The sequence below is a fragment of the Salvelinus namaycush genome, chromosome 11 (genome assembly GCF_016432855.1).
Source record: "Salvelinus namaycush isolate Seneca chromosome 11, SaNama_1.0, whole genome shotgun sequence".
Classification (NCBI taxonomy): domain Eukaryota; kingdom Metazoa; phylum Chordata; class Actinopteri; order Salmoniformes; family Salmonidae; genus Salvelinus; species Salvelinus namaycush.
This window is the reverse complement of record NC_052317.1, coordinates 6,881,555-6,903,154: the sequence shown is the minus strand read 5'-3', so window position 1 is coordinate 6,903,154 and position 21,600 is coordinate 6,881,555. Positions and strand designations below refer to the sequence as shown.

Sequence of the window (21,600 nt, the reverse complement as noted above, 5' to 3'; positions counted from 1 at the left end):
AATGAATCCTCGCCCATAACCAGTGTCAGATTCGGCGTACCTGAAGGGTCGGTTTAGGGACCGTTATTGTTGTCATTGCACACCCCTAGGAGATGTAATTTACAAAAACAAAATCAACTTTCATTCTTATGCTGATGATACTCAACTATATCTGTCAATGAAACCCGGTGACGTCACACAAATATTAAACTTACAGAACCTAAATTCATACAAAACCTAAATTATTATTATTTAACAACCCCGTTGTTAAAAATAGACGGTGCGGTCTTCCACTCGACTCTAACCTCTCTCTCCTTCGACACCCACATGAAAAACATTTCCAGAGGAACCTACTTTAATTTACCGATGCCGTACTGGCCACACACACCAGTGGTGGGTTTGGCACCGAAACGAGAATGCACAAGCAGAAAAGAACCCCATACGTACTGTAAAATAGGGTGGCGGATCTTTGATGTTATTGAGCTGTTTTGTTTCCACTGGTCCTGGGGCCCTTTGTTAAGGTCAACGGCATCATGGACTTTACCCAGTACAAGGACATTTTTAGAAAAACCTGGTTGCCTCAGCCAGGAGGATGAACCTTGCTAGCACGAACTAGGCTTGGGTCGATATACCGTTTATACCGTATGCCGGGGTATATCGAAATACAATACCGTCAATACCGTTTAAAAAAACAGGGGTGCGTGCTACGCCACTGCTTATAACTAACGATAAGTTAAGTATAACTATAATAAATCTTAAGATGTGTCAAATGAATTATATCCAGCTCAGGGCTCCAGCTATGCATTTGATTTGCTAACTTGCTAGCTAAGTAGCTCGATGTCAAGATCAAGCTTCTTGACTACAGCAGACATTCAATCCTCTCCTGTATCAAGGTCCCTGTTGCCTGAATGGTTTTGTCCCCCCCCAAGAAATACAAAATAACAATTATAATACTTCATTATTTCCAAAATAAATAGTGGCCCTAGTGTGTACTTCCGGTAATACCGTATACCCTGGTATAGTACAGAGACGGTATGGCGGTATGAAAATCTAGATACTGCCCAAACCCCAAGCACAATTACTAAGCACAACGATTCAACAACTTTGGGAGAGCAAGCATGCCAAATAAGTTAAAGTAAGAAATGCAATTGAAGCCAAAAAAAGCACAGTCAAAGAGGAGAATAATTACTCTGTCAAGGAAACTTTAAAAAAAAAAGAATTAGAGGCATAATAAGACAAAATAATCCTTGGTCAAAAGCAGTGCACTATATACAGTAGAGAATAGGGTGCCATTTGGGACAAACGGTCTGTCTCACTGTCTGTAAGCCCTACAACAATCAGGGAAATTAACAATTAGGTCAGGGCCTACACCACGAGGCACAATTAGGCCAGGCGCTACACCACGAGGCACCTGTATTTTGTCTTTACCCAGAGAGCGGTGAGATACAGGGAGCGTTACAAAAGGAAGGGACAGAAGACAGACACAGTTTCTTTACCTCTCTCACACACACATGCACACAAACGCGTACACACACACACACACACTGTTCACAGATCACTCCGGTCGTCTACTACACGACAGGTTGAGACCATGAGGAACCATGGGTGATTGGCAAGTGGCTAGTGAGCAGGGATTGGATGTAAAGTGACCATAATACCTTTGAAGAGGACTCTCTCAGTGTGTTTAAAAAAAAAACACAAAAAAAAGATCTTACTTTGAACAGACTGAAATACCAGCCCCTTGTGTCATGCCTGAACAGCTTTGGATATGAGTGCAAACTTATGGTAATGATATTTAGCAGTCCATGTACATAGGCTAACAGTACATGGCCTTCAGATTACAGGCCTGCATATAACAAAGCAGCTAGCCAGGTACTGCTCTGTGTCAGCCTTGCTGTACGGACAAAAAGTACTGTACTGTCAAGGAAACTTTTTAAAAAAGAATTAGAGGCATAATAAGACAAAATAAACCTCTTTAAGGTGTTTGAATCCTTTGACTGTAATGTGATTTGTGGATTCAAACAACGTATTTACAATGTGTGTGTGCCCGTGTGTGTGTGTGTGTGCCCGTGTGTGTGTGTGTGCACGTGTCCTTACCACACTCCTTCTTGGGCTCATCGGAGCGGTCCTTGCAGTCCTTGACGTTGTCACACACCTTAGCGCTGTCGATACACTCTCCGTTCTTACACAGGAACTTCAGGGGCCCCTCACACTTAGTGGCTGTTGCAGGAAGAGAGACGGGGAAATCGTTTTGCTACAGACAGGTAGCCAGGAAGACATACACAGAGAAGCAGTCAGACAGGCACAGACAGACAGACAAAAAGTCAGCCAGACATACATCCAGCCAGTCAGGAAGTTGGCCAAACAGCCAGACAGACACAAGCAGCCAGCCAGCCAGATACATAAATAGACAGCCAGCCAGCCAACCAGCCACACACACACAGCCAGCCAGCTATCCAGTCATCCACCCAGCCAGCTAGACATTCAGTCATCCATCCAGCCAGCCACAGACAGACATGTGACCGATATCCTGCCCCGAGATGGAGGCCAGAGTAGAATGGCCAGAGTGGAGCCGAGTCCACCCCCCCAGTCGCCATTAATTCCCTAGCCCAGACATGAAACTGCCTTCCTACCGTTGACACAGCCTGACTCGTCACTCTGGTCAGGACAGTCGTGGACCTTGTTACACTGCTTGGTGCCGTGGATACAGGAGCCGTCGCCACACTGGAATTCATCTGGGCGGCACGTCAGCAGAGCTATAGCACACACACATACCCCCACACAGACAGACATACCCACACACAAGGACATATCCATACACACACGGACATACAAATACACACGGACATACCCACACACACGGACATACCCACAGATACACACACACGGACGGACACGGACACACACACACACACACACACACACACACACACACACACACACACACACACACACACACACACACACACACACACACACACACACACACACACACACACAATGCTAAAAATGAGCATTGAAACTAGACTACAGGTAAAAAGAGCAGGAGATCTATAAACAATATACAGTTTCCCCTATATTCATTTATATTCATTATGAAAATGTATGCACTCACTACTACTGTAAGTCGCCCTGGATAAGAGCGTCTGCTATATGACGTTCATGTAAATTTAGCAGCGGTGGGATCTGATTAAGGCCCACTAATCTAGTGCTGCGCCAACACGAAAACACACTCTCATACACAGGCAAGACTGCGGCTGGGAATGCCTCTCCACATTATTTAATCATACTGTAGATACTGTACCAACAGTAGAATCTGATAGCTCAGAGGGGGTTTGCAAGTTGTGGGTGGCTGTTTTTCTCCTACCATTGTTTACAGTTTTTCCCAATTGCTAAAACACAATTTTGCAAACTAGGCTGGTTTTATCAAAATACTAAACACAAAACCACACACCCAAACTGCAAAATATCTCATATCCTGCAAAATGAAGCACTGCAACCAAAACTACATATAGCATTATCAAAATCAAACGTTTGCACGAAATGGCACACACTTCATTCATATTACCAGATTTTTGTCTAACCAACTACACACTGTTGGGCATAATGAAAAGCACTCTCATCTTTAGTATGCTTTGCCATAATACTAAAATAGTTCAAATTGTAGAAAATTCTTCAGATGCACAGAAATATGTGCAGATACACACACATGCTGTTGAAACATTTTATTTTTTATTTTTCACCAAACAAGTCAGTGCAACATATGTACAGCAGATATATTTACACTGGACTGAACAAAAATATTCTCACAAAAAAACAGTAAACTGAAAAAGAAAATTGCAGAAAAAATGTGCAGAAAGAATATATAGAAAAAAAGAGGCAAGAAAAATAATTAGGCAGCATCTTGCCGCACAGCTGGGTCTGGCCACAACGCCTCGTCTCACAGCTGGGTCTGGCCACAACGCCTCGTCCACATCACAGCTGGGTCTGGCCACAACGCCTCGTCCACATCACAGCTGGGTCTGGCCACAACGCCTCGTCCACATCACAGCTGGGTCTGGCCACAACGCCTCGTCCACATCACAGCTGGGTCTGGCCACAACGCCTCGTCCACATCACAGCTGGGTCTGGCCACAACGCCTCGTCCACATCACAGCTGGGTCTGGCCACAACGCCTCGTCCACATCACAGCTGGGTCTGGTCACAACGCCTCGTCTCACATCACAGCTGGGTCTGGCCACAACGCCTCGTCCACATCACAGCTGGGTCTGGCCACAACGCCTCGTCCACATCACAGCTGGGTCTGGCCACAACGCCTCGTCCACATCACAGCTGGGTCTGGCCACAACGCCTCGTCCACATCACAGCTGGGTCTGGCCACAACGCCTCATCCACATCACAGCTGGGTCTGGCCACAACGCCTCGTCCACATCACAGCTGGGTCTGGCCACAACGCCTCGTCCACATCACAGCTGGGTCTGGCCACAACGCCTCGTCCACATCACAGGCAATATCTTCCCTTGCCAGACATCGAGGGAAGAAGCGCCTTGAGTGCCTTATCCATCCCTGAATCGCACCCACATCAATCTCATCACAAGAGGCATGCGCACAAAGGGCTGCCGGTCGTATACCTTCCACCGCCATGCCAAAAATAACTCTTCTATGGGGTTCAGAAATGGTGAGCATGGTGGGAGGTATTGCACGAGAAATGGTGGGTGGTCAGCAAACCAGTTTTGGACTGGGGCTGCACGATGAAAGCTCACGTTGTCCCATACTACAACGTACCGGGTTCTTTGATGGTCTGCATCATTCATACGCTCTGGTGGTATGAGAATGTTGTAGAGTCTGTCCAGAAATGTGAGAATATGGGCTGTGTTGTATGGTCCAAGGTTGGCATGACCGGTGGAGGACACCATGCGTATTGGAGATGGCAGCGCACATTGTGATGTTCCCACCACGTTGGCCAGGAACATCTATAATGGCTCTGTGGCCAATGACGTTTCTCCCACTTCTTCTGGTCTTTGCTAGGTTGAACCCAGCCTCATCTATGAAGATGAACTCATGTGGGATTGCATGAGCATCCATTTTCAGTACTCCCTGAAAACAAAGAACAAAAGCAGTCAATATTGTGTTATCCAGCACACTGGGAAACAATGTTGCGTGTAGTGTACTGCAGTCAATATTGTACTTACATCCACATATGCTCGTCTGACCTCTTTGTTTCTTTGAGAGTTTCTCTCAAACGGCACCTTATAAAGTTGTTTCATTCTGATTTGGTTTCGCTTGAGAATGCGAGCCAATGTGGACAGACTGACTCGTTGAATGTTGTTGAATATGGTGTTGTCTTGGATGATGTGGCTTTGAATTTCTCGTAATCTGATTTCATTATTTTCCAAAACCAAGTTTACAATGGCAGCTTCCTGTACCCCGGTGAACATTTGGCCCCTTCTTCCACCATGGTTGCGTCTCTCAGTCCTTTAGAAAAACAAAAAAACAAAAATATAGGGCTTGGACAATGCAGCCTAAAGATATTTCCCGCACAGTAGAGTAAATTCTACAGGACATTTGTGCAGTAAGTGTATGACATTAGCCATTCATGAAGTAAACAGGTGTCACACAACTGATGACATGGGGTGTACTACATAGTGTGAAAGAAATTTTGGTTACATACCTGTACTCCAGTCTAAATGTCCGGATGACACAGGCGACAGTAAAACGGCTCAAGTTGGGCTGCACTCTCTGTCCAGCCTCTCGCATTGTCAGCCAATGGTTGATGACATGATCAACTAAGGTTGCTCTGATTTCATTTGAAAGTTGTTGTCTTCTTTGGCCATGAACTCCTCTACCAGCTCTACCCCTACCTCTCACTCTTCCTCCCCCTCTCATTCTCACCCTCCCTCTTCCTCTTCCTGTCACGAATCCCGCTTCCTGAGTCTGTTTTTGCCTGTGTTCTGTCCTGGAGTGTTTTTCCGGTGTCCTGGAACGCACCCTGTCTGGTTGCCGGGCGACGTAGCTAGTTGGGAGATCTCTGATTACCCGCACCTGTATCCCATCAGCTATCTGCACACCTGGTCCTGATCATCACCCCTCCACTTCATAAGCTCTGACCTGACATCCATTCCCTGCCGGATCGTTAGCCATGAACAGTATGTTGTGCCAGCGTATCAGCCTCCAGTTTGATAGAGTTTGTTTTGTTGTTTTGTACGTCTTGCTTGCCTTGAACTTACCTCCGTTTGTTCTGTCTACAGTCATTCACCCGGAACACTCACCCCATCCCTGCCTGGTCGTCGGTGGCTTCTGTTACTCCCTTGGATCTGCCTATTCACTCCCATCAACTCACCTCCGCTGCCCGCTCCGCCACCTGGATCATTCTACCTCTACGTTTAAACTTGTAAATAAATACTCACCTTCGTCCTACTCTCCTTGTCCTGGTCTGCTTCTGGGTTCTAATTTAGAAAACCGTGACAGAACGATCCGGCCAAGGATGAACCCAGCGGACCTGGACTCCGTTCGCCATGCCATTACCCATCAGGGGAGGATGTTGGGACAACACAGTACGGCGCTACAGGAGTTAGCGTTTTCGGTTCAGAACTTCTCTGCTAGTCTGACGAGTATCCAGGCTCAGCTCAGTTTGCCGGCGGATCATCCACCACCTGCTTCACCTCTCTCACCTGCCGCTTCTGGAGCTGTTTCCTTCCGTGAGCCCAAGGTTCCAACGCCTGATAAGTACGAAGGGGATTTGGGAAGATGCCGTTCATTTCTTATGCAGTGTGGTTTAGTTTTTGATCTGCAGCCCCACTCTTACGCCACAGACAAGGCTAGGATAGCTTTTGTTATTGAACTGCTGCGTGGTAGAGCTTTGGAATGGGCTTCAGCTGTTTGGGAACAACAGGACACCTGCATGGCGTCATACCAGGAGTTCACGGCAGAGATGAGAAAGCTTTTTGACCATCCAGTCCGAGGTAAGGACGCAGCTAAGCGTTTGTTCTCTCTTCGCCAAGAAGCTCGTAGCGTGGCAGACTTTGTGATTTAGTTCCGGACATTGGCTGTGGAGAGTGGGTGGAATGAGGAGTCACTACTAGCGGCTTTTTACCAGGGGTTGTCGGAGCAACTCAAGGATGAGCTGATCTCCTATCCAGAGCCTAGTGACCTGGACAGTTTGGTCGCATTATCTATTCGGGTGGATAACAGAGTCCGAGAGAGGAGGGAGAAGCAGTGGGTCCCGTCCAATCAATCAGCTACTCGGTTACCATTCGGGTCAGGAAGTGGACCAGAACGTGTCAATCATGTTTCCCCACACGGGATTAGTGGAGGAGTCCTGCCGCCAGATCCTGCACCTATGCAAGTGGGGCGGCACGGGTTAACTAAGGACGAGCGCCAACGTAGACGTGAGACCAACAGCTGCCTCTACTGTGGTAGCTCGGGACATTACATCTCCGCTTGTCCTCAGCGCCCGTTAAACTGCTCGGCTCGCTAAGTTTGGGAGGTCTTTTAGCGAGCCAGTTTCAACCTCTCAAGAGCCCTGTCAGACCTCGTTTTCCTGCTACCCTCATGAATAAGAATCAGAGTTTAGCGATTAACGCTTTCATCGATTCAGGTGCCGATGGCAGCTTCATTGATGCCGACTTAGTGGAACAGCTGGGGCTTTCCAAGGAGCAATTACCGGAAGCCATTGAAGCTACCACTCTGAACGGCAGTAGTCTGGCTCGGATCACTATGAGGACTGAACCGGTAAAGATGCTGTTGTCGGGGAATCATTCTGAGGTTATCTCCTTCCTCATTTTGCCTTCCCCCCATGTTCCTCTGGTTCTTGGATACCCCTGGCTGAGAGAACACAATCCCTCGTTCGATTGGGTGACTGGAAAGGTAACTAGTTGGAGCATTGAGTGCCATGCTAACTGCCTCAGGACTGCCTGTTCTCATGCTGTCCCCAGTCGGGTCAGTGAGTCTGCTCCTCCTGATTTGTCCCTGGTTCCTGAAACATATCACGAGTTGGGTGAGGTGTTCAGTAAGCAGAAGGCTCAGTCACTTCCTCCCCACCGACCTTATGATTGTGCGATTAATCTGTTCCCTGGAGCTGCCTTTCCCAAGGGACGGTTATACAGTATCTCTCGACCTGAGCGGGAAGCCCTGGAGACCTACATAAAGGAGTCTCTAGCTGCAGGTCTCATTCGTCCCTCGTCATCACCCCTGGGAGCTGGATTCTTTTTTGTGAGTAAGAAGGATGGCTCTCTTCGACCGTGTATTGATTATCGGGGGTTGAATGATATTACGGTTAAGAACAAGTACCCCCTGCCCTTGATGAGCTCCGCTTTCGACTCTTTACAGGGTGCTACTGTGTTTACGAAGCTTGATCTACGCAATGCGTATCATCTGGTTCGGATCAGAGAGGGGGACGAGTGGTTGACTGGGTTCAATACACCTATGGGACATTTCGAGTACCAGGTGATGCCGTTTGGACTTACCAACGCTCCAGCAGTGTTCCAAAGTTTGGTGAATGACGTGCTGAGGGATATGATCGGTCTGTTTGTGTTCGTTTACCTGGATGACATCCTTATCTTCTCAAAGGAGCTTTCCAACCACATCCAGCATGTCAAGCAGGTCCTGCAGCGGTTATTGGAGAACCGTCTGTTTGTGAAGGCAGAGAAGTGTGATTTTCACGCCCACACTACATCCTTCCTCGGGTACATCATCTCCAGGGGTGAGATCAAGATGGACCAAGAGAAGGTTTGGGCGGTTCGGGATTGGGCCCAGCCCGGTACGAGATTGCAGCTCCAGAGATTCCTGGGGTTTGCGAACTTCTATCGGAGGTTTATCCATGATTACAGCCGGGTGGCCGTCCCTTTAACTGCCCTGACGTCTTGCACCAGAACTTTCTGTTGGACTCCTGAGGCAGACCGAGCATTTCTGAACTTGAAGAGCCGATTCACCAACGCCCCGATTCTCTCTCAACCTGACACTTCCCGTCAGTTTGTTGAGGTGGACGCGTCTGATGTGGGAGTGGGCGCCATCCTGTCCCAGCGTAGCTCCACTGACGGTGAACTCCATCCCTGCGCCTTCTACTCTTGTCGTCTTTCACCAGCTGAGAGAAACTACGATGTGGGTAACCGGGAGCTTCTCGCTGTGAAGCTTGCCTTGGAGGAGTGGCGCCACTAGTTGGAGGGAGCGGAGCAACCGTTTGTGGTCTGGACTGACCACAAGAATCTGGCTTACGTGCAATCGGCTAGACGTCTCAACTCCCGTCAGGCCAGGTGGGCTTTGTTTTTTGGACGCTTCAATTTTTCCCTGACGTTCCGACCTGGGTCGAAGAACGGCAAGGCGGACGCCTTGTCCCGGATGTTCTCCAAGACGGAGGAGAGTGGGGCCAAGACTGAGACGATTCTTCCCCAGAACTTTGTCGTGGGAGCCGTTACATGGAGGATTGAGGAGGATGTGATGGCGGCCCTTCGGACGCAGCCCGGCCCCGGTAACGGTCCACCCGGTCGGTTGTTCGTGCCTGAGTCGGTCCGTTCTGCTGTCCTTCAGTGGTCCCACGCCAGCAAGATAGCTTGTCACCCTGGCGTTGCTCGGACTATGGCGCTACTGCGCAGACGATTTTGGTGGCCTGCCATGGGAGAAGATACCCGGAGGTTTGTTGCCGCTTGCCCTGTTTGTGCGCAGAATAAGAGTACCAATCGGCCCAGCTCTGGGCTTCTTCACCCCCTACCTATTCCCCGGCGACCTTGGTCGCATCTGGCCCTGGACTTTGTCACGGGGTTGCCCTCTTCTGTTGGGAACACGGTCATTCTGACCATTGTGGACAGATTCAGCAAGTTCGCTCACTTTGTCCCCATCTCCAAGCTTCCATCTGCCACTGAGACGTCCGAGATCCTTGTTAGGGAGGTTTTCAGGGTCCACGGGTTGCCCAGTGACATTGTTTCTGACCGTGGTCCTCAGTTTACCTCTGCTGTCTGGAGATCCTTCTGTTTGGCCATTGGAGCTACAGTCAGTCTCACATCTGGATTTCACCCCCAATCTAATGGTCAGGCAGAGAGAGCCAACCAGAAGATGGAGTCCACGCTGCGCTGCCTTGTCTCCTCTGATCCCACCTCTTGGTCCTCTCAGTTACCCTGGGTCGAGTATGCCCATAATACTCTCCCTTCATCTGCCACTGGGATGTCTCCCTTCCAGTGCCTGTACGGCTACCAACCTCCCTTGTTTCCTTCTCAGGAGAGGGATCTCTCGGTTCCCTCTGTCCAGGCCCACATTCGTCGTTGCCACCGGACCTGGCATCGAGCCAGGAAGGCCCTCAGAGTTTCTGACCGGTATCAGATCCAGGCGAATCGTCGCCGTATTCCTGCCCCCGCTTATACCGTCGGAGATAAGGTTTGGTTGGCTACACGGGACCTTCCTCTACGGACTGAGTCGAAGAAACTGTCACAGAAGTTCATTGGTCCGTTTGTGGTGGAGAGAATCATTAATCCTGTTGTGGTTCGACTCAAGTTGCCTGCAACGCTTAGAGTACACCCCACCTTTCATGTCTCCTGCCTCAAGCCGGTTCTCCTCAGTCCTCTGTTGCCCCCTCCTCCTCGTCCTCCTCCTCCTCGGATGATCGGAGGTGGTCCTGCCTACACGGTGCGCCGCATCATGGACTCCAGGCGGCGGGGTCGAGGGTTCCAGTATCTCGTGGATTGGGAAGGATATGGCTCAGAGGAGAGGAGTTGGATTCCTCGGCGTCAGATCCTTGATGCTGACCTGCTTCGTGACTTCTACCGCCTCCACCCTGGCGCTCCGGGTAGTCCGCCCGGTGGCGTTCGTCGGAGGGGGGGTACTGTCACGAATCCCGCTTCCTGAGTCTGTTTTTGCCTGTGTTCTGTCCTGGAGTGTTTTTCCGGTGTCCTGGAACGCACCCTGTCTGGTTGCCGGGCGACGTAGCTAGTTGGGAGATCTCTGATTACCCGCACCTGTATCCCATCAGCTATCTGCACACCTGGTCCTGATCACCCCTCCACTTCATAAGCTCTGACCTGACATCCATTCCCTGCCGGATCGTTAGCCATGAACAGTATGTTGTGCCAGCGTATCAGCCTCCAGTTTGATAGAGTTTGTTTTGTTGTTTTGTACGTCTTGCTTGCCTTGAACTTACCTCCGTTTGTTCTGTCTACAGTCATTCACCCGGAACACTCACCCCATCCCTGCCTGGTCGTCGGTGGCTTCTGTTACTCCCTTGGATCTGCCTATTCACTCCCATCAACTCACCTCCGCTGCCCGCTCCGCCACCTGGATCATTCTACCTCTACGTTTAAACTTGTAAATAAATACTCACCTTCGTCCTACTCTCCTTGTCCTGGTCTGCTTCTGGGTTCTAATTTAGAAAACCGTGACACTTCCTCTCTCTGCAACGGCTTCCATTGTTGTTGTAAAACAAAAGGTGCTCACCTGTGGTCTTTTCATAGTGCTTACTTCCTGATCGAAGTGGTAACAATTAACCATTGTTTGGCCAGGTGGCACATGTATTGGCCAATTAGCTCATGTAGTGTCATTTTGAATGGCAGTGTTTTGAAGTGGCAAACATGTGACTTTGTCAGATTGTTGTGTCTTATGCAGAGAACCGTGTGCAGTGCATTTAAAAAGTGCCATTTTGAATTGCAAAATGTGTGTAAAGCAGAAAATGTGTTAAGACTTTTGGAGACTTGAGAAGAGGTTTTGCTCTCTGTGTCAGTTTAAATAATTGTGCTGTACCTGTCATTTTAGTGTGTTAGCAATTGGAAAAAACTAATCTTCATTTGTCTTTCATTAAAAAGGTTGGTTGAACAGGACCTAGATTTAACACCCTGCTTGGAAAAGAATCTAGCTCGGGGAAACACTGCATTGTGCGTTGGATTCCTGTATATGGGCAACATACAGAGAATACAGTTTACACATACAGTATACTGTACTACTACTGAATGTACTACAAGTAACTCAATAGGTATGTGTGCTACATCATAATATAACAACAGTGTAGCTTGAACTTGTTCTGACATGACTTAGTTTTGGATTATGTGTGTATTGTTATTGAATTGCTAGATATTGCTGCACTGTTGGAGCGTGAAACATAACCATTTCGCTGCACCTGCGATAACATCCGCAAAGCTGTGTACGCGACCGATAAACTTGCTGTGGCCAAAAGGGACACAGCGATGTAATTCGCCCTAGCTCTGTCTTTCTTGTCAAAACTGAAGATCTCATTATTATTCAAAAGCACGGGCCACATAACAGTGAATAATATATATAAGTGTGAGTTACCAGTCACTTTGAATAATGCTACATGCCAGTGATTGTGTGGTGGGCCAAAAGCGCCACAGAGACACAGCGATATGATCGTTCTCCCTGGCTTTCTTGTCAAACCCAAGACCTCAATATTATTCAAGGGCTTTTAAACGCTCAAGGACATGAATGGGTTGCCTAGCAACTAGGGCTGGGCATAGCTGCGTGAAGTAAGGGTCCCGAGGGTACTGCAGCACCCCCTGAAAAAGCTGGGTTAAATATAAATATGAATTTTTTAAAAAGTCCTGCATTAGCGGGAACGATATAGTTGTCTGTAGCGCACGCAAAACACACTTTCTGCCACGAGATGTGAAATGATACGATGACTATGAGGTTAAAGTGCAGACTGTCAGCTTTAATTTGAGGGTATTTTCATCCATATCGGGTAAACTGTTTAGAAATTACAGCACTTTTTGTGCATAGTCCCCCTCATTTTAAGGGACCAAAAGTACTGGGACAAATTCACTTATATGTTTATTAAAGTAGTCAAAAATGTATTCCTAGTACACAAGGATTACATCAAGTTTGTGACTCTACAAACTTGTTGGATGCATTTGCTGTTTGGTTTGGTTGTGTTTCATATTACTTTGTGCCCAATAGAAATGAATGGTAAATAATGTATTTTGTCATTTTAGAGTCACTTTTATTGTGAATAGAATATGTTTCTAAACACTTCTACATTCATTTGGATGCTACCAGGATTACGGATAATCCTGAATGAATTGTTAATGATGAGGGAGAAAGTTACAGATGCACAAAAATCATACCCCCCCCCTAAAATTGCGAACCTCCCCTGTTATTGTAATTGTGAGAATTTAGTCATCTGGTATTGCCCCCTTGTTTCTGGTCACAATGGCTTAAAAATCACAATAGTCACTTAAAACAAACCCTACAAATAACACCGTTGGGCGATTTGCAAAACCATAGTCCATAAACGAATGTAATAATAATCTTAGCAAAAATATTCGTCTTAATTTACAATCTGTGAATACCATTAGAAATCATAATTCATGCAAGACATCATAGCACAGTTGAAAAATCTAAAGCACATGGTAATAAAGAGGGTGGTCTGCGGACATAGGTGGGATTGGCTGAGATTAGCTGAGGGCTGGCATGAAAAAGGCATGATCTGTAATAGTTAAGACCGAAAACACCATGCATCATGTATACCATGTAAAGTGCCTTCGTAAAGTATTCAGACCTCTTGACTTTTTCCACATTTTGTTAGGTTACTGCCTTATTCTAAAATAATCGACACACATTACCCCATAATGACAAAGCAAAAACGGATTTTTTGACATTTTTGCTAATTTATGAAAAAGAATTATTATAATATGACATTTACATAAGTATTCAGACCGTTTACTCAGTGCTTTGTTGAAGCACCTTTGGCAGTGATTACAGCCTTGAGTCTTCTTGGGTATGACGCTACAAGCTTGTCACACCTGTATTTGGGGAGTTTCTCCCATTCTTCTCTGTAGATCCTCTACAGCTTTGTTATAGTTGGATGGGGAGTGTTGCTACACAGCTATTTTCAGGTCTCACTAGAGACGTTCGATCGGGTTCAAGTCTGGGCTCTGGCTGGGTCACTCAAGGACATTCAGATACTTGTCTCTAAGCCACTCCTGCGTTGTCTTGGCTGTGTGCTTAGGGTTGTTGTCCTGTTGGAAGGTAAACCTTCCCCCCAGTCTGAGGTCCTGAGCGCTCTGGAGCAGTTTTCATCAAGGATCTCTCTGTACTTTGCTCCGTTCATCTTCGTCTCAACCCTGACTAGTCTCCCAGTCCTTGCCACTGAAAAACATCCCCACAGCATGATGTTGCCACCACCATGCTTCACCGCTGGGATGGTGCCAAGTTTCCTCCAGAAGTGACACTTGGCATTCAGGCCAAAGAGTTCAATCTTGGTTTCATCAGACCAGATAATCTTGTTTCTCATGGTCTGAGAGTCTTTAGGTGCATTTGGCAAACTCAAACCGGGCTGTCATGTGCCTTTTACTGAGGAGGGGCTACCGTCTGGCCACTCTACCATAAAGGCCTAATTGGTGGAGTGCTGCAGAGATGGTTGTCCTTCTGGAAGGTTCTCCCATCTCCACAGAGGAACTCTAGAGCTCTGTCAGAGTGACCATTGGGTTATTGGTCACCTCCCTGACCAAGGCCCTTCTCCCCCGGTTGCGCAGTTTGGCCGTGCGACCAGCTCTAGGAAGAGTCTTGGTGGTTCCAAAATTCTTCCATTTATGAATGATGGAGGCCACTGTGTTCTTGGGGACCTTTAATGCTGCAGAATTGTTTTGTACCCTTCCCCAGATCTGTGCCTCGACACAATCCTGTCCCGGAGCTCTACTGACAATTCCTTCAACCTCATGGCTTGGTTTTTGCTCTGACATGCACTGTCAACTGTGTGACCTTATACAGACAGGTGTGCACCTTTCCAAATCATGTCCAATCAATTGAATTTACCACAGGCAGACTCCAATCAAGTTGTAGAAACATCTCAAGGATGATCATTGGAAACAGGATACACCTGAGCTCAATTTTCGAGTCACATAGCAAAGGGTCTGAACACTTACTTAAATAAGGTATTTATGTTTTTTATTTTTTATAAATTTGCAAAAATTTATAAAAACCTGTTTTCGCTTTGTCATTATGGGGTACTGTGTGTAGATCTGATTTTTTTTGTATTTAATACATTTTAGAATAAGGCTGTAACGTAACAAAATGGGGAAAAAGTCAAGGGGTCTGAATACTTTCCAAAGGCACTGTACCTTTTAATGTATATATCAAACTATATTTCTGTCATGTAATACTGTGTATAAAAGTATCATGTATGTAAAATGTATGAATAATGTATAAAAAACACAAATAAATAAAATAATGTTACTTTTGTCCTCTGAAAAGTGTGGATGGGACAATAATAATAATAAATAAATAAAAATGTAAATACGTGACTGCCTGGGTGACAACGTCTTAGCCAGTTGTGCCACCGAAAAGGTACCAATTCGATAGTGAAGAGGAAACAGTTTAAACTGGGGAGTGAGGTTACGGTACCATTTAATTGTGTTACACATGTTTGTATATGAGTTTTGCTTTGTATGCATGTATGTGTATGTACAGGCGTGTTCACACTGCACTTAGCTCGAGGAGCAGCACAAAACTTAGCCGTTGCTATGGTTACCCAAACAGGCAGAGCAGGGGCAGTGAGGAGCGGGAGACAGACAAAGACAAGCAGCTAACTGATGGAGGAAGTTACTGTAGTTCGGACAGGTCTTGAACGTCGGTCGTGGGTGTGTGTAGGACTTGGGCTTAAATGTAATGCCCATGCAGGACTCTACATAGATAGAATGTCACATTGATTGCGTGTTGTGTTTGTCTGTTAGCCCATGGTTTAGAAATGCTCGTGTGAATATGGGATAAGTCTGAGGCTGGAGCTTAGGAGAGCTAAGAATAATGCAGTGTAATAAGGCCTAATATGTATCTAACAGAGAGAAAAAAACATTTCCATTCACTTACGACAATCCGCCTCGTCCGATTTATCCTTGCAGTCCGGATCCCCATCACATTTCCACGTCAGCCTCACACACTCCCCGTTGGCGCACCGAAACTCCTCCACTGTACAGTTCATCCTGCGTCGCGATTGCGACCCTTCACTCCCACAGCGCTCCGGCCACTCGTCAGAGCCGTCCGGGCAGTCTGGGTCGCCGTCACAGCTCCACATGACAGGCACGCACTCTGAGGTGTTGCAGCGGAACTCGTGCGGGCCGCAGGTGGTCGTTGGCGAGTGGCGGGAGGAGCATTTTAGTTCGTCAGAGCCGTCGTCGCAGTCGTCATCGCCGTCGCACACGTAGACAGGTGCTAGGCACTTGCGGTTGGCGCACTGGAATTCGCTTTTTGGGCAGGACTTGGCGTCTAGGTGAGAAGAGGGGAGGGAGATAGGGAGAGAGAGGTCAGCTAGAGTGAGAAAATCAACTGCTGATATAAGACACACAACAAGACAGAAATACCCAACACACACACCTCTGCTCCATGGTAGATCTCTATCTCTCTATTCTCTCGCTCTCTCACATTCAAGAGTCAGAGAATTACAGACATCCCATCACTCCTACAGTCTCTTGCTGTGTCCCAAATGACACCCTATTCCCTATGTAGTGCACTACTTTTAACCAGAGCCCTATGGGCCTTCGTCAAAAGTAGTGCAGTATATAATAGGGTGTCACTTGGGACACACTTCTTTATCTCAGAAAACTCACTGAGAGCGGAGCTTTGATATTCATATAGACTACAGGGAGTTACTCCCTGCTGCTGCTGTCGCCCTGGGTTTATTCTTAAAGGGGATTTAGGTCTGGGCTATGTTCATTAGGGCCCATCTTAGGGCCCAATATTTGATTTGATAATTAGCCTTTCTTATTGAACAAGGTCAGAAAATACCTCCCTGTTTCACTTCGATTTGTTTAACATTTACGTCATTTAGCAGACGCTCTTATCCAGAGCGACTTACAAATTGGAAAGTTCATACATATTCATCCTGGTCCCCCTGTGAGAATTGAACCCTGGTCCCCCCGTGGGAATTGAACCCACAACCCTGGCGTTGCAAGCGCCATGCTCTACCAACTGAGCCACACGGGACTGTGCCCCGTTTCATCCCTAATGAACACGACCCTGGGTTGCTGTCTTAAGCGTTCTGTTCTGTGTGACAAATGACAGGGGGGAAAAAATACAGCAGGCAATAAAATGTCATTCGTCAAATGGAGACATTTAATTTAGGATTTTAGTGACTCGTTTCCACCCGCAGAGTTTAAACAGTGTGTGAGTGTGTTTGTGCGTATGTGCGTGTGCCCGCCCACTGGTACATCTGTAAGTATGTTGAGTCAATGTTGTTTCCACATTATTTCAATGGCACACTGTATCAATGTCCATAACAAATGGGACCTCCAAGTCACTAACCTACATCATTTTTTTTATCTTGCCTTTAACCAAGCTTTTAAAGGCATGGCTTCAACGTTGAGTTAATCCCACATCGAAAATATTTTCATTCACAACTGTATCTCAACCATTACCACGAGAACTGCTAAAAGCAGTCAGTTTAACTGCTCATTAACGTATTTATTTTATTACTCTGCCATTTTAAAGTCATGCCCCCTTCCGTCCTTGACTTTTCCTAAATAAGTCTATATAACACAACGCTGTTGTTAGAAGCGTAATATCACAAACAGAACTGGAGTTATAAACAGTTTTAGGAGGGCATGTCATTATTTAAATGGTTTTCCACTGTTGGTCCCTCCTCCTCCCGACAGTAGGGTCTGCTCTGCTCCTCCTCCCGACTGTAGGGCCTGCTCTGCTCCTCCTCCCGACAGTAGATCCTGCTCTGCTCCTCCTCCCGACAGTAGATCCTGCTCTGCTCCTCCTCCCGACAGTAGATCCTGCTCTGCTCCTCCTCCCGACAGTAGATCCTGCTCTGCTCCTCCTCCCGACAGTAGATCCTGCTCTGCTCCTCCTCCCGACAGTAGATCCTGCTCTGCTCCTCCTCCCGACAGTAGATCCTGCTCTGCTCCTCCTCCCGACAGTAGATCCTGCTCTGCTCCTCCTCCCGACAGTAGGGCCTGCTCTGTTCCTCCTCCCGACAGTAGATCCTGCTCTGCTCCTTCTCCCGACAGTAGGGCCTGCTCTGCTCCTCCTCCCGACAGTAGATCCTGCTCTGCTCCTTCTCCCGACAGTAGGGCCTGCTATGTTCCTCCTCCCGACAGTAGGGCCTGCTCTGTTCCTCCTCCCGACAGTAGGGCCTGCTCTGCTCCTTCTCCCGACAGTAGGGCCTGCTCTGCTCCTCCTAGCGTAAGTAGGGCCTGCTCTGCTCCTCCTAGCGTAAGTAGGGCCTGCTCTGCTCCTTCTCCCGACAGTAGGGCCTGCTCTGCTCCTTCTCCCGACAGTAGGGCCTGCTCTGCTCCTTCTCCCGACAGTAGGGCCTGCTCTGCTCCTCCTCCCGACAGTAGGGCCTGCTCTGCTCCTCCTCCCGACAGTAGGGCCTGCTCCTTCTCCCAACATTGGAAGTGGCCAGTTGATAATCACTCTAATAATTGCCCTCGAAACTGAACCTAAACTATACCGAAACTAATTTCACACATACAACAACAGATGAAATAAACGAGGTAAAGTATGATGGGGGAGAAAGGGAGAATGGGTGAGTTGTTGAGCGAGGGGAAGCGAACGATGCCTAATGATGTAATCACCAATTGTGAATGAAGAACATGGCGGGCCATTCTATTGCATTGGTATACTCTAATCATAATCTCAAAGTGGCGTGTACCCTATATCAGTCCACCAATCCAAGTAGTCTACTATGGCCTACTTGGATGGCACGGCTGTACTCTGTGAAAGGAGGCTCCCGCCGCTCCCGCTGCTGTGTACTTGGCTGCTATCAACGCACACTTGTTGTTCAAGCAGTGCATCAACAACACCATGCCCAGTCTGGCATATGGGCTATTTAAGAGACATATGAGGGCCAAGGCAGCAGCAAAGATTCCACGCGAGCCTTTGAGCGAGCCAAATTGCGCACAGCTCCCAAGGAGGAGACCGTGCCAGGTGGCCAGATGCACAAAGAACAGAACCCAAGACATCTGTGTCACCTGCAAGCGACATGTTTGTGGGAAGTGTGTCAAGCAAGTCAGAGTGGCAAAGATTTCTGTCGGCTGTTAGGACAAGGGATAACCGCTAAATGAAATCCAACTGATGCCATTGCGTGAAAACGCAGACCATGTAAGCACGAGCTGACAATAATTGACTATTTTTGACTGCTGTCATATTGACACTTACAGTTGAAGTCAGAAGTTTACATACACCTTAGCCAAATACATTTAAACTCAGTTTTTCACATTTCCTGACATTTAATCAGAGTAAAAATTCCCTGTCTTAGGTCAGTTAGGATCACCACTTTATTTTAAGAATGTGAAATGTCAGAATAATAATACAGAGAATGATTTATTTCAGTTTTTATTTCTTTCATCACATTCACAGTGGGTCAGAAGTTTACATACACTCAATTAGTATTTGGTAGCACTGCCTTTAAATTGTTTAACTTGGGTCAAATGTTTCAGGTAGCCTTCCACAATCTTCCCACAATAAGTTGGGTGAATTTTGGCCCATTCCTCCTGACAGAGCTGGTGTAACTGAGTCAGGTTTGTAGGCATCCTTGTTTGCACACGCTTTTTCAGTTCTGCCCACAAACGTTCTATGGGATTGAGGTCATTGTCCATTTGGAAGACCCATTTGCGACCAAGCTTTAACTTCCTGGCTGATGTCTTGAGATGTTGCTTCAATATATCCACATAATTTTCCTTCTCATGATGCCATCTATTTTGTGAAGTGCACAAGTCCCTCCTGCAGCAAAGCAACCCCACAACATGATGTTGCCACCCCTGTGCATCACGGTTGGGATGGTGTTCTTCGGCTTGCAAGCATCCCCCTTTTACCTCCAAACATAACAATGGTCATTGTGGCCAAACAGTTCTATTTCTGTTTCATCAGACCAGAGGACATTTCTCCAAAAAGGACGATCTTTGTCCCAATGTGCAGTTGCAAACCGTAGTCTGGCTTTTTTATGGCGGTTTTGGAGCAGTGGCTTCTTCCTTGCTGAGCGGTCTTTCAGGTTATGTCAATATAGGACTCGTTTTACTGTGGATAGAGATCCTTTTGAACCTCTTTCCTCCAGAATCTTCACAAAGTCCTTTGCTGTTGTTCTGGGATTGATTTGCACTTTCGCACCAAAGTAAGTTCATCTCTAGGAGACAGAACGCGTCTCCTTCCTGAGTGGTATGACGGCTGCGTGGTCCCATGGTGTTTATACTTTGCGTACTGTTGTTTGTACAGATGAACGTGGTACCTTCAGGCGTTTGGAAATTGTTCCCAATGATGAACCAGACTTGTGGAGGTCTACAATTTTTTTTCTGAGGTCTTGGCTGATTTCTTTTGATTTCCCCATGATGTCAAGCAAGGAGGCACTGAGTTTGAAGGTAGGCCTTGAAATACATCCACAGGTACACCTCCAATTGACTCAAATGATGTCAATTAGCCTATCAGAAGCTTCTAAAGCCATGACATCATTTTCTGGAATTTTCCAAGCTGTTTAAAGTCAAAGTCTTCTGACCCACTGGAATTGGAATTGTGTTACAGACTATCTGTCTGTAAACAATTGTTGGAAAAATGACTTGTGTCATGCACAAAGTAGACGTCCTAACCGACTTGCCAAAACTATAGTTTGTTAACAAGAAATCTGTGGAGTGGTTGAAAAATTTGTTTTAATGACCAACCTAAGTGTATGTAACCTTCCGACTTCAACTGTATATTCATTATAATGCCCTTATTGCTTTTGTGCTGAATTTCACTATTTACCAAGCACAATTGGCGCTTATAGTGATGTTTAGGCTACTGATGTTTTCATCATTTTACTTTGCGTTTTGCCGACCATGCGTCTTTGTGGTTGGGGTATTTTGTTATTTTTTTTATTTTTTTTTTACAAAAAATAAGCTGTTTACACGTTCCAACACATATTATTTCGGTTTCATAGTTGTAACAAAGGCAATCCACTAATATAATGTATTGAACAGTTTTTAGTTTTTTGTGTTTTTACAGTAACAAACTAATGAAAATGCTATTTTGTTATTTGAAATAAAATAAAAATCATATTCTAATGTTACCTAACACCTTCATGAATACAACCAAACGATTATTTTAGCAATAGCATACATGAAGTTTGCAGACGACACAACAGTTGTAAAGGCTATCGTCATATTCCTCCTCCTCGGATGGATCGGACCAACACGCAGCGAGGTATGTAGACATAATGGAATTTATTAAAGAAAGACGAAACACGAAAACTCTTACACAAACTACAAAACAACAAACGACGTAGACAGACCTGAACTTGAGAACTTACATATAGACACGAAGAACGCACGAACAGGAAAGACTAGCCAAACGAACGAACAAACAAACGAAACAGTCCCGTGTGGTGCAACAGACACAGACACAGGAACAATCACCCACAAACAAACAGTGAGAACAGCCTACCTTAATATGGTTCTCAATCAGAGGAAACGTCAAACACCTGCCTCTAATTGAGAACCATATCAGGCAACACATTTAACCCAACATAGAAACACATAACATAGAATGCCCACCCCAACTCACGCCCTGACCAACTAAACACATACAAAACAAGGAAAACAGGTCAGGAACGTGACAGAACCCCCCCCTCAAGGTGCGAACTCCGGGCGCACCACCTAAAGACTAGGGGAGGGTCTGGGTGGGCATCTGTCTACGGTGGCGGCTCCGGCTCCGGACGTGGTC

General features: G+C 46.7%; 1 protein-coding gene across 1 annotated transcript in view; it reads right to left on the bottom strand.

Annotated features, from left to right (window-relative positions):
* Positions 1-21,600, bottom strand: part of LOC120056246 (low-density lipoprotein receptor-related protein 8-like) — a 174,060-nt gene that overhangs the window by 34,423 nt on the left and 118,037 nt on the right. Inside the window, exons 5-7 of the mRNA XM_039004496.1 lie at positions 15,775-16,170; positions 2,659-2,735; positions 2,077-2,191 (exon numbers count right to left, since the gene is read on the bottom strand). Coding sequence (XP_038860424.1) covers positions 2,077-2,191; positions 2,659-2,735; positions 15,775-16,170 — 588 coding nt within the window. The remainder of the gene's footprint in view (positions 1-2,076; positions 2,192-2,658; positions 2,736-15,774; positions 16,171-21,600) is intronic.